The sequence below is a fragment of the Trematomus bernacchii genome, unplaced genomic scaffold (assembly GCF_902827165.1).
Source record: "Trematomus bernacchii unplaced genomic scaffold, fTreBer1.1, whole genome shotgun sequence".
Classification (NCBI taxonomy): Eukaryota; Metazoa; Chordata; class Actinopteri; order Perciformes; family Nototheniidae; genus Trematomus; species Trematomus bernacchii.
In genome coordinates, this window is record NW_022987582.1 from 633,010 (window position 1) to 645,966 (window position 12,957).

General features: G+C 41.7%; 1 protein-coding gene across 3 annotated transcripts; it reads right to left on the bottom strand.

Annotated features, from left to right (window-relative positions):
* Nucleotides 1-2,645: 2,645 nt before the first annotated feature.
* On the bottom strand, nucleotides 2,646-11,523 carry si:dkeyp-69b9.6 (gastrula zinc finger protein xFG20-1). 3 transcript variants are annotated; one of them, XM_034128035.1, is made up of 4 exons: nucleotides 11,243-11,498; nucleotides 10,578-10,690; nucleotides 8,361-9,022; nucleotides 2,646-6,260 (listed from the first exon to the last, which is right to left on the bottom strand). In XM_034128035.1, exons 3-4 carry the CDS (start codon nucleotides 8,575-8,577, stop codon nucleotides 3,892-3,894), a joined length of 2,586 nt encoding a protein of 861 aa, XP_033983926.1. In that variant the 5' UTR covers nucleotides 8,578-9,022; nucleotides 10,578-10,690; nucleotides 11,243-11,498; the 3' UTR covers nucleotides 2,646-3,891. The 3 variants fall into 3 exon arrangements, with proteins under 3 accessions (XP_033983926.1, XP_033983924.1, XP_033983925.1); XM_034128033.1 differs by having other exon boundaries at nucleotides 2,646-9,022; nucleotides 11,243-11,523; XM_034128034.1 differs by having other exon boundaries at nucleotides 2,646-9,022; nucleotides 10,563-10,690; nucleotides 11,243-11,523.
* Between the last annotated feature and the right edge of the window lie 1,434 nt (nucleotides 11,524-12,957).

Below are 12,957 nucleotides of genomic sequence, written 5' to 3' on the forward strand. Positions count from 1 at the left end.
TTTCAGGTGTAACTAAAGTCTTATTAAATGTTGATTATGTCCTATCATTAATCCCAATCTGCAAAGTAACTAAAGGTATAAAATAAATATAGTGGAGTTAAAGTACACTATTAACCTCTGAATTGTAGTGGGTTAGGAGTAGCCCACAAAGTAGCACAACATTGAAATACTCAAGTAAAGTACTAGTACCTCAAAATTGTTCCTAAATACAGTACTTGAGTAAATGTACTTAGTGACTTTACACCACTGAAGTTTCACCATCCAAATAGGCCTGCTGCATGTCCAAAATAAACTGTACATCTGTACAGCCAAATATGTATATATGTTTACAGTATACAGTAGGCCTATTTATGTTTACTCCATAGCATTTAATTTCACATTTTTGTATTGCATCCTATTTTATATGTACATATTTTTTCGGTTTTCTGAAAAATACTTGAAAAATGTTGCACTATTTTAGGTTTACTTTTATGTTCCGTTGTTGAAAGAGCTTGAGACTCAAGAATGTCATGGCCAAGACTACACTGTAGCTATTGTATATATCACAAATAAATCCTTTGAATGACACCAAGTAAAATGTCATTACACCTGTAGACATTGACATCTCAAATGAAAGTAATTTATTTATTCTCAGGATTACTGCCTCAAACCGTTGCTAATATTTATTAAAGCACAGTTTTGTCTTCCTGTGATAATCAGGTAGTGCAGCATGGCTTTTCCAGTCTCCTTTTCTAATCCACAGAAAACGTGACTGTCGTTTTTTCAGGCGAGCAGCGCTCCTGCACGTTGCCTCGCGGCGTACAATAGCTGTTCCAGCTCACGTGTACGAGCCACGCGGAGAGGATGCCTTGTCCGCTCGCGGCTCTGGCTACAATTGGCTTTGCAGACTCGCGGCTCCTCCCACGATGCGCGCCCATTGGACAGAAATAGGTCGAAGAAACCCGCCCGCTCGGATTCCCCTCAGCGTCTGCCACAGCCGCGTGAGACCAGTTCGAAACACAAAAAGCGCGAGGGGTGTCTACTGTAGCCTACTGTTGCAGAGCACATGCAAAAACATCGCGCGCCACAGGAGTTCACTTCTTTGTTTTGTTTCCAGAGCTGGACGTGTAAATAACTGACAGTCAAGTAATCTTGCAGCTTAATACGCAAATAGTCCTTATGAATACTGTGCACTAAATGTGATTATTAGTTGTACATTAATGTCCTTGGCCCCTTTAGTCCACCCTGTCCTGTGATCCTGTTTTTCTTTACAGTAAAACTATCCAACTAAACGCTTTGTCCGTCAGTGGGCCCCTTGGATCATAACCACATGGGACCCGACCTAAAGCAGTGGGGATTAATCATATTTTATGTTACAAAGCTAAACACATTGATTTGATGTTGAATCAGAATTCAAACACACGTTTAACTAAGTCATTTTGACATATAATATATAGCAATGGTTACTTCAAGATCCAACTGTAATCTAAATCACAACATTGGGGTTGGTGTCACTCAGTAAAGTATAATAGATTTGACCGTTTCAGATATTTTCAAATAATGACATAATTGATTTGGAATCACAGAAAGGGGAACAATAACAATGAAATTATGTAATGCTGTGAACTTAATAGTTTATACAAATGCAAAAATGCATGCATTTAATTTCACCCTCAAATCACATTACATTCTTAACATTAAGGTGAGATTACCAAGTGATACTCAAGCATTGTATTTGCTTTTTGGTATTAATCGGGCAGATAATTCACAGAGTCATACAACACTATCCAGTCCACCCCCTATCAGTGCAAAATCCATGTGACTGCCACACATCCACACCAGGCCAAGAGGACAGTATAAATGAGTTGCTTACTGCCATCTGGTGGAGTGAGGTGTTGTACACAGTCCTTTATTTTTAATATAGTGATAATGTACTGAGCATTTTAATTATTGAAAGCAAGACATTACCCCAGAATAATCTGGCAGTAACATTAGGCCTTAATTCAACCTGCCTCCCCTCTGGTAAGCACTACACAACACTTTACTCCAGAACAGTAAACTCAGAGACTCTGATGAACACTTACATCTGTCATACTTGAATAACCCTGTGTACCAAAACATACATTGATCCTATTATAGATTATGTCTTTTAATCGATTGGTTTGTTTATATGTCAATATTGTCTGCCACCGTCAATACAAATCCTTTACGTTCTATTCAGCATATATAGACATACATACTGTATGATCATCCATGTCAAACCATTTTTTATAGTTTTCAACTTTCAGAACACTTATAGATTTTTTTGTTTTGTTTTAATTACGTTCATTCGTGTTTTTTTAAATATCTTTGCACATCTCTCTTTTTTGTTGTCCTTGATCCTAGCTGTCACATATATTTCTGTGCAAACTGAGAACAATGCAAACTATTCAAATTCTTTGTATGTTTACACATACTTGGCCAATGAAGGTGATTATGATACATCCTAAAAAAATAACCATTTAATCCACAAATTGATATGAAATTCACATAGGACATCAAGCTAAAAATTATTATATACATTACTGACTTTGGTGAAAGTTAAAACTTACTCATGACTAGCTGTTTGTACCATCTTCTGGATATTGCAGTTGTCAACTTTGAATGAGAAATGAAAGGGAAACAAATGATTACACTTAAGGTTTATTCATTGCTGAAATATAATCAACTACTGACTTATCAGTAAATAATGTGATAGAAATCTACTAAAACTATATTTTTTCTTAAGAAGAAAAAGAAAAGCAAGGCTTGACAGGGGTATGAACATTTCATGTGAATAAAGTGACATGATTGACTTAAAATGTAAATTTTTAGCAGAAAAAAAAAACAAGTTGTGACAGTAATAACATGATTGCAACTCAGCAAAAAGTAAAAGGGGTTAAGTATAAGGTTTGCATGAAGACTGATTGGGTTACACACATAAATACATGGAATATTACATTTGTTTCTAATATAATAGGTCCTTGTCTTTAACACACCGTGAAGTACAGTAGAAATAATCACTGCTAAAAAGAGCATACAAATAACATGAGATAAACATGTGTTACAGTCCACTTGTTTTACCTGTTTTCAATCTCTTGGTATAAAAGCTAGGAATATCTCAAATAAATGAAGTAAAGTGTACATACTAAGCAAGGCTTTTTGAAAGATTCTTCATTTTGGCAGGAGAGGGATCCTTGAAATGCTAATTACCAGCAACTTTGACAATTTACCTATATGTGATTCAATCACTAGGGAATATAGAGTAACCTTCAAATCAAGTTTTACACTACAAACTCCTGGGATATACTGAATAAACCGTCACATACTGTAGGAGTGATTTCACAACCTCAGCTAAAAACTTGACCAGAGAACAAACATGCACTGACAAACTATCAACAAAGGTCTTTGTCCTCATGTCCCTACTCCTAATAAATGCACTTTACATTTAAAAAAAATCTTCTAAGTGAACAACAACAAGACAAAGTACACAGCAGAGACGTTTATCATACAGCAAGAGGTGAAGCAGGGAGTCTAGTTATGGGAAAGAGATACATTAGCAGGTCATTTCACCTAAACTTGTCTAGTTACTGCACAGTGTCAGCCAAGCACAGTGTCAATGCACTTAAGGGGTTAATGAATCTATGGAAACAGTCACATCTTTGAAAACCTCTTCCAATATAACCTGGAAGAATTTCTGGTGATATTTTATAGGATGCTCTACAGTAGTTGTTAACACACGCATTCTAATATTAAGCAGAATAGATGTCAACAGAGACATGAGGATAACTCCTAAAAAGGCAGCTTTTACCTTTTCAAGTCCCTTTTTTTCCCCCTTCCCATTTAAGAACTGAAATCTCTCTCTGGTTTGCCTCTTTTCAGATACCAGGATGCTCAGTATCTGTATGGTCCCTGTATGAATGGCATCTCCTCCTGACCCTCTCGGGTTTCCTTCTCTCCTGCTCTTTTTGATAACTTCAGCCTGCTGGCGTCTCCTCGTTGCAGTCCTTTTGCCCTGCGGCGGCAGGACACCTTGTGCCTGTAGAGCAGTGTAGCATTCCAGAAGCGAGTGGAGCAGCGTCGGCAAGAAAAAGTCCCTTTGGCACGATGGACGGCCCGATGAATGAAGGCTGCCAAAGGCCTGGGAGACTGCTTCCCACATACACGGCACCTTAGTCGCTCTTGAGTGGTATAGGCTCTTTGTGGGTGTTTAACTGCCATGTGGACTAGCAGTCCCGCTTTACGGGAAAACACAGAATTGGGGCATATAGGACAGCCAAAACGTTTAACTGGGACTTTGAGAGACGAGAGGATCTGCACCTTCATTCCCCCGGTGTTGACAAGCTTATAGCCACTACCACCTGATCCCTCGCCTCGTCTAATCGTCAAGCGAAGAGAGCCTTGTTTTTTATTCGACTGCCCTCTTATTGTACAACTTATCTTTCTCTTCTTTTTGCTTTCATCGAATCTGACTAAATCTTGGGATTCCAATTTATTTTCCCTCCAATCTCTCCGGTCAGACTTTTTTTTTTTCTTCTTTTGTCGTCTCATTTCATCATTTGACAACTGGATGCTGCAGTCAAGGTTTTGCTGGGACTGGGTACCTGACTGAGGATGAAGATGATGGTGGGGGGAGATATGATGATGATGATGCAGATGATGATGTTCAGTGGAGGGCAGTTCGGTGAGGGGCTGGAACGGGGCTGTGGTGTGGAGCGTACGGCTACGGGATCCAGCTGGATATATGTGCTCTCCTTTTACCCCGGCTGGGGAATGCGGGTGCTGAGGGGCCATGATTGTAGAGTTTGGAGGCAGAGGCTGTGAGTAAGAGGGAGCACCAGAGGCTGAGGATTGGGCTGCAGCATCATAGAAGAGGGGAGAGTAACCAGATGGTGGTTGCTGGGGTGGCTGTTGGTGACTATGAGTGACGACACTAAGACCCTGCCCTCCATGGCCTTCAGAGGAAGGAGCCATCTGTAGCAGGGTATTGGTAGCAGCCTCACTCTCTGATGTTGACTGATTAACATCACTCACACCTATGTTGTCTACAGACCCACTGCTGCCTTCTTGCGAGTTAGGTGCTTCAGAGCGGGTTATCCCATGCTGTGACTGCCTATGTCGGGTGAGGCTGTTAGCGTAAGCAAATGCTTTCCCACATACTTCACAGCAGAATAACTTTTCACCCCCACCTTCATGAACCGTCTGGTGATGAGCAGTCAAATGGAAGTGGTGGCGGAAAGACTTCCAACATATAGCACAGGTGTAGAGTCGAGGCGGAGGTTGGGTCTGTGGATGCGGTGGAGGCTGTGTCTGGGGGTTGGTGTCTTGAGGTTTGACGTCTTGAGGATAGGAGTAATAGGAGGAGGTGCTTGGAGCTTGGTTCTGGCTCCTGTCTTGGGCCACGCTACATTGAGGGTTTGGGTTAAAGCTGTTGAGGTTCTCCGCAGCTGGTGTTGTGGGTACCTCTTCCAGCTCCCCCTTCTTATGGAGTTTGCTGTGCCTCCTGAGGCTCTGGGAGTAACCAAACTCTTTCCCACAGATGCTGCATTTGTAATTTTTTGCCCCAGAGTGGACTGTTTGATGCTTGCTGAGGTGAAAAGCTTCTCTAAAATACTTTCCACAAACAGTGCAGTGATGGGGCTTTTCTCCAGTATGGATGCGGTCATGCCTGCGCAGGGTCTCGCGACGTGCAAAACCCTTGCCACAAACACTGCAGAGGTGGGTGCGTGGGAGGCCACTGGGCCCCATTCTTGGGGTGTATTGCCTACGTTTGGGGGGTTGTCCAGGAGCTGCAGGATCTTTTTTAGCTCTCGGTTTGCGTGGACGTTTTGGTTTGGCGGCAAGATTCTGTTGGTTGCTGCTCATGGCATCCTGGCTCCCACCACCTCTGAAATTCTTATCCAAACCAGATGTTGATGAAGGTGAGCCAAGAGGTCCTAAACCAAGACCACCTAGAAGACCTCCTATGATGTCTCCCCTATCGTCCCCTCTATTTCCACTGTTACTAGCTGCCGTTATTGCGGAGATTGCATTATTGACAGAGCTAGTGACATCATCCTCTGAGTCATCCAGTAGAGAAGAAAGGGGCAGGTGAGGCTGTTGCTGCTGTTGGTGGTGCTGGTTGTGGCTCTGTGAGTGTGGATGCAGTGTTGGAGCCAATGGTGCCTTTCTCAGAGCTGGGCCCGCCATCCCACTTCCACAGGGGGAGGCACCAGAGTAGCATGGAGATGGATTCCCCTGAGAACGATGGTCATCATGGTAGCCTGTGTAACGATTCCGAGAGTAGTCAGTGGGGTATTTAGCATCTGTTCTGTCCCTGTCATTTGAATTCCCTCCCCTTGCAGACTGAAAAAGACCATCACATCCTAAACCTGATTTTGGTTCTCCTTCCCCCACAATGATTACACCATCGTCTTCCTCAGTTTTCCCATAAATAACACCTCTATTGCTCTGATAAGTTCCCACTCCTCCATTACCCCCTCCCCCAACTCTGTCCTCACCCTCAGTTCCTGTCTTGCTCCCCCTTTGTTTGGGTCCCCTACCTGGCTTGCCGCAGGTGCCTGAGGCAGCATGGTTCAGTAGAGAGGTGCTCTCACGGAAGGCACGACCACAGGCGGGACATCGGAAAGGCTTTTCCTCATGTATCTTCTCATGGCGTGTCAATGATTCTCTACGATTAAAAGCCCGAGAGCAGGTGGAGCAGCCATATGGGCGCGTTGAAGAGTGTATAACTCCATGTTGCAGGAGGTGCCCTTTTTTCTTAAAGCCTTTGCCACAGTCAGGGCAGTTAAATATTTTGTCTGGGCTAGGACAAGAAATTGTTGGGGTTTGCGGGGTTTGCGGGGTTTGCGGGGTTTGTGGGGTTTCTTGGGTAGAATGGGGCAGGCTTGGGTCAGCCTGTGGTTTAATATGAATGGGGTTTGGGCCAGTAGAGGAAGCATTGCTAGTACCTGCTGTAGTTGGCTCATGCATGCGCAAATGCCTGCGAAGGCTTGAAAGGTGAGGGAAGCTTTTGCAACACTCTCCACAGCTATAAACAGGCTCTACATCAGACTCTGAGTTGTTGGGTTGCATTGAGCTCTGGTTATCAGATTTAGAAAGGTGAGAATTATTAGTAACCAGTACTGAGGCAGCAGTGGAAGAGGGAGCAGAGGAGGAGGAGGAAGAAACTACTGATGAGGATGAAGATGATGAGGCTAGAAGGGATGATGGGTCTCCACCCATACTTGACATACCAACCCCACTACCAATTAAAGCCGGGGGCTGACCATGACTGCTAGTGGTGAGATTACCACTGTGGCTGACATGGCCATGACCACTGCTGCTATTACTAGCACTATCAGATTTTCTCTGCGGCAAATAGCCGGCCATAGCTTTCTTTCTCCTACTGCTACTGCCACCACTACTACTACTTCCACCTCCACTGCTTTCACCTTTACCGTCATCTTTAGATAAGGATAAATGAAGGGGCAAGGGGAGAGGCAAACCTGCTTCCTGCTGCATCAGAGAGGCTAACTGATTTGATGAGAGAACAGGGATGCCCTGGAAGTCGAAGCCACTCAGTGATGAAGAATGAGAGCCTGGGTGGAGTGGGTGGTGAGGATGGGAATGAGAGTGAGGATGAGAAAGAGTGTGAGGTGGAAGCTGTTGCTGCTGAGGGGGCTGATGTGGAGCCTGCTGTGGCTGGGAAGTGGAGTGGCCATGTGAGTGAGAAGAATGCAAAGCAGGAGGCGGAGCAAGACTAGGGTCCCCGCCTGTATGACTCAAACTAAGCCCTAAGTGGTTATGCGTTCCCTGTTGAACAAGAAATTGCTCTAAACTAGCATTAGAAGGCACCCCAGAAAGGAAATACTGATTAGCAGCTAACATGCAACTAAACTGTTGGTGAAGGCTTCGTGCATCAGACTGGGCCCCAACCAACTGGTGTCCCAAAGAGCTGACTGTACTGCTGCTAGAAGGGTTATTAGAGGTGGCCACAGATGTTGAAGGGGAAGGAGAGGAAGAGGAAGGACCAGATGATGCTTGGGGGACAGAAAGGCCGGGATGCAAAGGAGGAGGGGGTGGAGGTGCTGATGTTATTAATCCTCCTAAACCCCCAGCACTCCCACTACTGCTACTTGCCCCAGCAAAGTGCTCGAAACGGCCTACACCTGGATGTAACTGCTCCTGTGCTAGTGCTGCCTCAGACGGGTGGAAAGAGCGCAGGAACTGTGGGTAGCCTGACGAATGGCTTGAGCTGCTGCTGCTCATCTTGCTTGACTTTGAACGAGAGCTCTGAGATGAGGAAGGCTGTTGTTGTAAAGGTGGGGGAGGAGGGGCACTCATCTTGGCAAAAATGGAGGCAGAATCAGAAAAGGCGTTACCTCTTGACCCCTGCAGGGGTCCCAAGCCAAGTCCAGACAGAAGAGCTCCAGAAGATTCAGCCTGTTGTTGCTGCTGCTGCTGGAGTTGATGCTGGTGAAGTTGCACTTGCTGTTGATGCTGTAGTTGTCGATCTAAACCAAGGCCTTTAAACTGGTGGGCCTGGTGCCCACTTAACATCTCTATAATGTCCAGATTGTACTTTCCAAATTGGAACATTTCCCACTCACTGGCACATGGGGGTGCAGGCGCCAAACCTCCAGCGCTAGGAGCGAAAAAACAATGATCCCACCAGTGACAGGTGAAAGATAAACTTTAGCGTGAGGTTATTCTACTTTATTTCCCAGAACTACTTGAATGTCTTAAATACCAAGTTCATCCCTCCAGATAGTTAACTTCTGGTGCTCCCTGTAGATAATCCAATGCCCACACTCTTTTTCCAAAATGAGTGGGGTGGCCGGGAAGATGAGTTTATGATTAAAGGGTAAAAGTGTCTTTAAGACAAGTAGATGAGTTCCATCTAATTAAAAAAAATGCTAAAAATGTGATTTTTATTGAGAAGCAGAAGAAATGACTTCTTGTTTCCTTTGAGAGTAACTGCGTTGACATTATCCTTCATCTAAGCAAGGCTCCTCATCCTTGTTCAGCCAAGATGTTCCTACAGCTGGAAGAAATTCACAAAGGGATGAAAGTCATAGAGGGGAACAGGACTGTACTTATATCTATAACAAGGTGCACCATCCAATAAGGTAAATCTAAATAGAAAGAAACCTAAGTCTGCACGTCAACATTACAAAACATTAAAATGTATCATTAGGTGACATTATTACTTGTATTCATCCAGTACAGTCCACAAGGTTTAATTTGACCTTCTTCCCCTTCATACACACTATATATATATATATATATATATATATATATATATATATATATATATATATATATATATATATGATACCACAACATTATTTTATGTTACATAAAGTTTCAAAGGTTCATAGCTGCCCTGCTACATTTTCAGTTTTTGAAGGGTGAAGACAGCAAAACTCAACAATTTAGGGTATCTCTCTACAGATGTTTCTACTTTTCCAGACTATTCAATATGTTAAGAAATATATTCAATTAAAGTTACCTTTATTATTCTTACCGTCTATGCATATAGTTGTTTATAATAGTAGGCCTCCGCCATATAGGTTAGTGGAAAAAAGCTACTTTAGAGGTAATCCCCCAATTATACTCACACTTACATATCCCTTTAATGCTTATATGTTGAAGCACTTCTGTGATGTACAGTATCTCACATTGTAATCTGTACAGTAAATGTGACTATCTGCATGGACCAAGTGCTTATTGAGTAAAGAGAGGTGTAGCAATGTTTCATGAAAAACCACATTGCATAGCAGATGCCGTTCTTTTGTAAACTGAAGGTGCTTGTACACAACTGATTATTTATGTTTTACCCACTACTTACATTGGAGGCGTCCATGATACATTTTACCATCTGTGCTGTAACAATTCTGCAAATCTTTAGTTGCAATTATTACCACAAGGACGTTTTTTCTGGTCCACATTTTGTAATAACCCCATACTAACCATAATGTAAATGATTGACTTTTTTTAATTGTTGTTTTAGTTTACTTATTATTAAATTGTGACAAAGGCCAACAAAGATTTAGCTCAGTCTCAGTATTTTCTAATTATAGTATTTGCTTACTAAATGAATAGCGCTCAATAACCTGAGTAGGTAAAGTGGTCATTACAAAGCATCTGTTCCGTGTAATACCTTAAAGGGTGACTGGCCTGTTAAGGTTGCATCAATTTCTAATGCAAATTGTCCAAATCATATTTCATTCTGTATAATGATTCATTTGTATGTACATGTGGCACTTAATTATACTAAACATATTGTTTTATTGAATTTCTTATCTCTATGTGCAATGACATCAACATTACATTGTAAATATAATTTAACCAAAAATATTTAAGATGTTTACATTTTAATTGAATTAATCCACTTTAGATAAACGTCTTATTATAGACAACAAAACTGAAAAGAGAATGTAACTGTGGCATTATGCATTTGTCTTTACCTGCATAACAGTAAGTTTGGGTTTGTATTAAAATGTACCATTACTACTCTACTTGTGAACAGGCTGAAAGTAGTCTGGCTACATTTAAACCACTCACTGAATCGTGTTGCTCACCTCGTTATATCTTACCGTTTCCTCTAATCGATGCGATGCACCTGGTGGGGAGTGAGCTCCCCTGGTAGATGAGGGAGATAATCTATCGCATGTTTGGCTGTCTCTCATTTTAATGTAAATCACCAATCCTGTGAAGAAAGGCAGAAATGCTTCAAATGAACATCACTGTAACACACCGCTGCACTATGTAAACATATGCGGAGTCTTACAGGCGCAAGAAATAACGGATGCACTTTGAGGAGGCATCCTGTAATAGTATTGGCTAACATTTCGAAGAAAAAAATAAGGAAAACATTGGACGCGCTTGCATGCAAAACTTCACGGTTCTCCTTAGCAACATATTGTACACTGGCTCGGCGTGTTTAGCCATTTGCAGCCACACGCAATCTAGAAAACCACCAAGCCGCTGCAGCTAACGTTAGCCATCTTTCCACACCGCACCATTAAAAGCATGCAGACTACCGTTATCATTACGATGCTAACGTTAGCTTATACATATGCGTAACCTATATTCGGCAAATGTTTACCTACGCATCCAGAGCAAAGTTGCAGATGGATGAGGCCTGTCACGCCTTCTTCTAACCGACTAGCTAGCTATCGCCTGCTACCATTTCTGCGTGCTGTTTTCCAGGCTTTAGCCAGAGCCATTTTCACTGATGCTGAGCTGGGTCAACACTTACACGGTTCCCAGAAGAAACCAACGCCATAGGATACCGCAGCCGCCGTCTGTTCACTTCATTACCACCGGTCTGCGTCGACAGGGAGCTTCAGATTAAAGATTTCGACGGCCGAGACAATTTTGGATGGTCGGTGGTAATATTTTTGGGTAAAAGTGAGTGACGTGTGCTCCCTTAACATCGGTCCTTTCCGGCCCTTGTAATATTTCCGGGTAGCACCAGCGGGGCTCACGGGCGGCTGCACCGTCGGTTAAAAAAAAAAAGGGACTCCTCTTCCACAAATGTTACAAATACATCAGTGTCCATTTCCACTGCTACAACACTGTTTCCAAATGTATCTAAAGTCAACAAGTCCCAGCTGGAGGTTTAGGACTTTCCCCCCTGTTTGCATAACGGCTGTTGTTTATATAGGCCTATCATAGACGAGAATATTACACTTGGCTATAATTAATAAATACATAGCATTAGGTGTAACATATAATTATGTTTCCTTGGTTTAGTTATTTATTACCTATATAATAAGGGTTAAACGGAGGCAAAAGCCTTTTGGCTACTTTGAATTGTACAATATTTAGTACTTATCAACATCTAGAGGTGCAATGTAACCATTCATGCCCATGGGCTATACTAAAGCACTACATAAGGAGGCATACTCTTTTGTAAGGACATCTTCTGCACCGAGTACTTTAACTTCAATACTTAAAACATTTCTGAATACTTTTGCTCATTGCAGGACGTTTGGTATTATTACTTTTACTTAAGTAAAATATCTGAATACTTCCTCCACTATTGTCTTAATTAGTACGTTAAACTTATAAACACAGCACTTTTTTCAGGAAATAAATAATGAAAAGAACCTACACAGTCTGGCCTACAATTGTAAAAGTATAAATCATTACATCATGATAAACAAAAATTAAAAGATAAATCATAAACACAACAAAAAATACTAATAAACACATATGTTGGTTTTGAACACATTTATGTTATGACTTTGGTCCTCTTAAATAAATAATTATAGGAGTCCTGATCGTGTGATTGTATACATTTATATACATTTGTGTCATTCATTTTCAACCATCGTCTTATATATTCCTTATTTAAAATGTTTTATTATTTAAGGTTGTTCCATACCCTAAGTGACATTTTGTAATTTCCCTAAATGTAAATATCGACAAAAATCTTTGGAGCATAAACCAAATGTATTTCATAGGGTTTTAAATTATTTAAAAATGTTCTTCTCAAACATTAGGTCTATTGTAACAAGTATTTTCTCCATCCACTGCCTAACTTGGCAGAAAATCCCCATTCTTTGCCATCTTCATTGCTCTTGATTTTGTTAGAGTTGCTTCCATCCTTTTTCTCACCACTGAATAATTTCAGCGGTCCTCGCTGATATGTATGGATGTAATCAAGCCGAATACTAATGGTGTGCACAGAGCATGTGGATCTTTTTACTCAGGACCATTTAAGGCCCGAAAGCCTTGACTAACACATACATTTGCATTTGGAATATTAATTTGTTTTTAATAGAAAATCTTAAGTCTTCCTCAGAACCAGTCATCTACATAAACTGAGCTTAATTCGTGAACAATGACCTAGAAAATATGTATTATTATGAAAGATACCAGGTGGTGGACAGTGGGGTTTATCTTTTGAGTTATGACATTTTGAGTGAGGGCTTCATTTTGTCTCAGAGCAGAGAGGTGCACTGAACC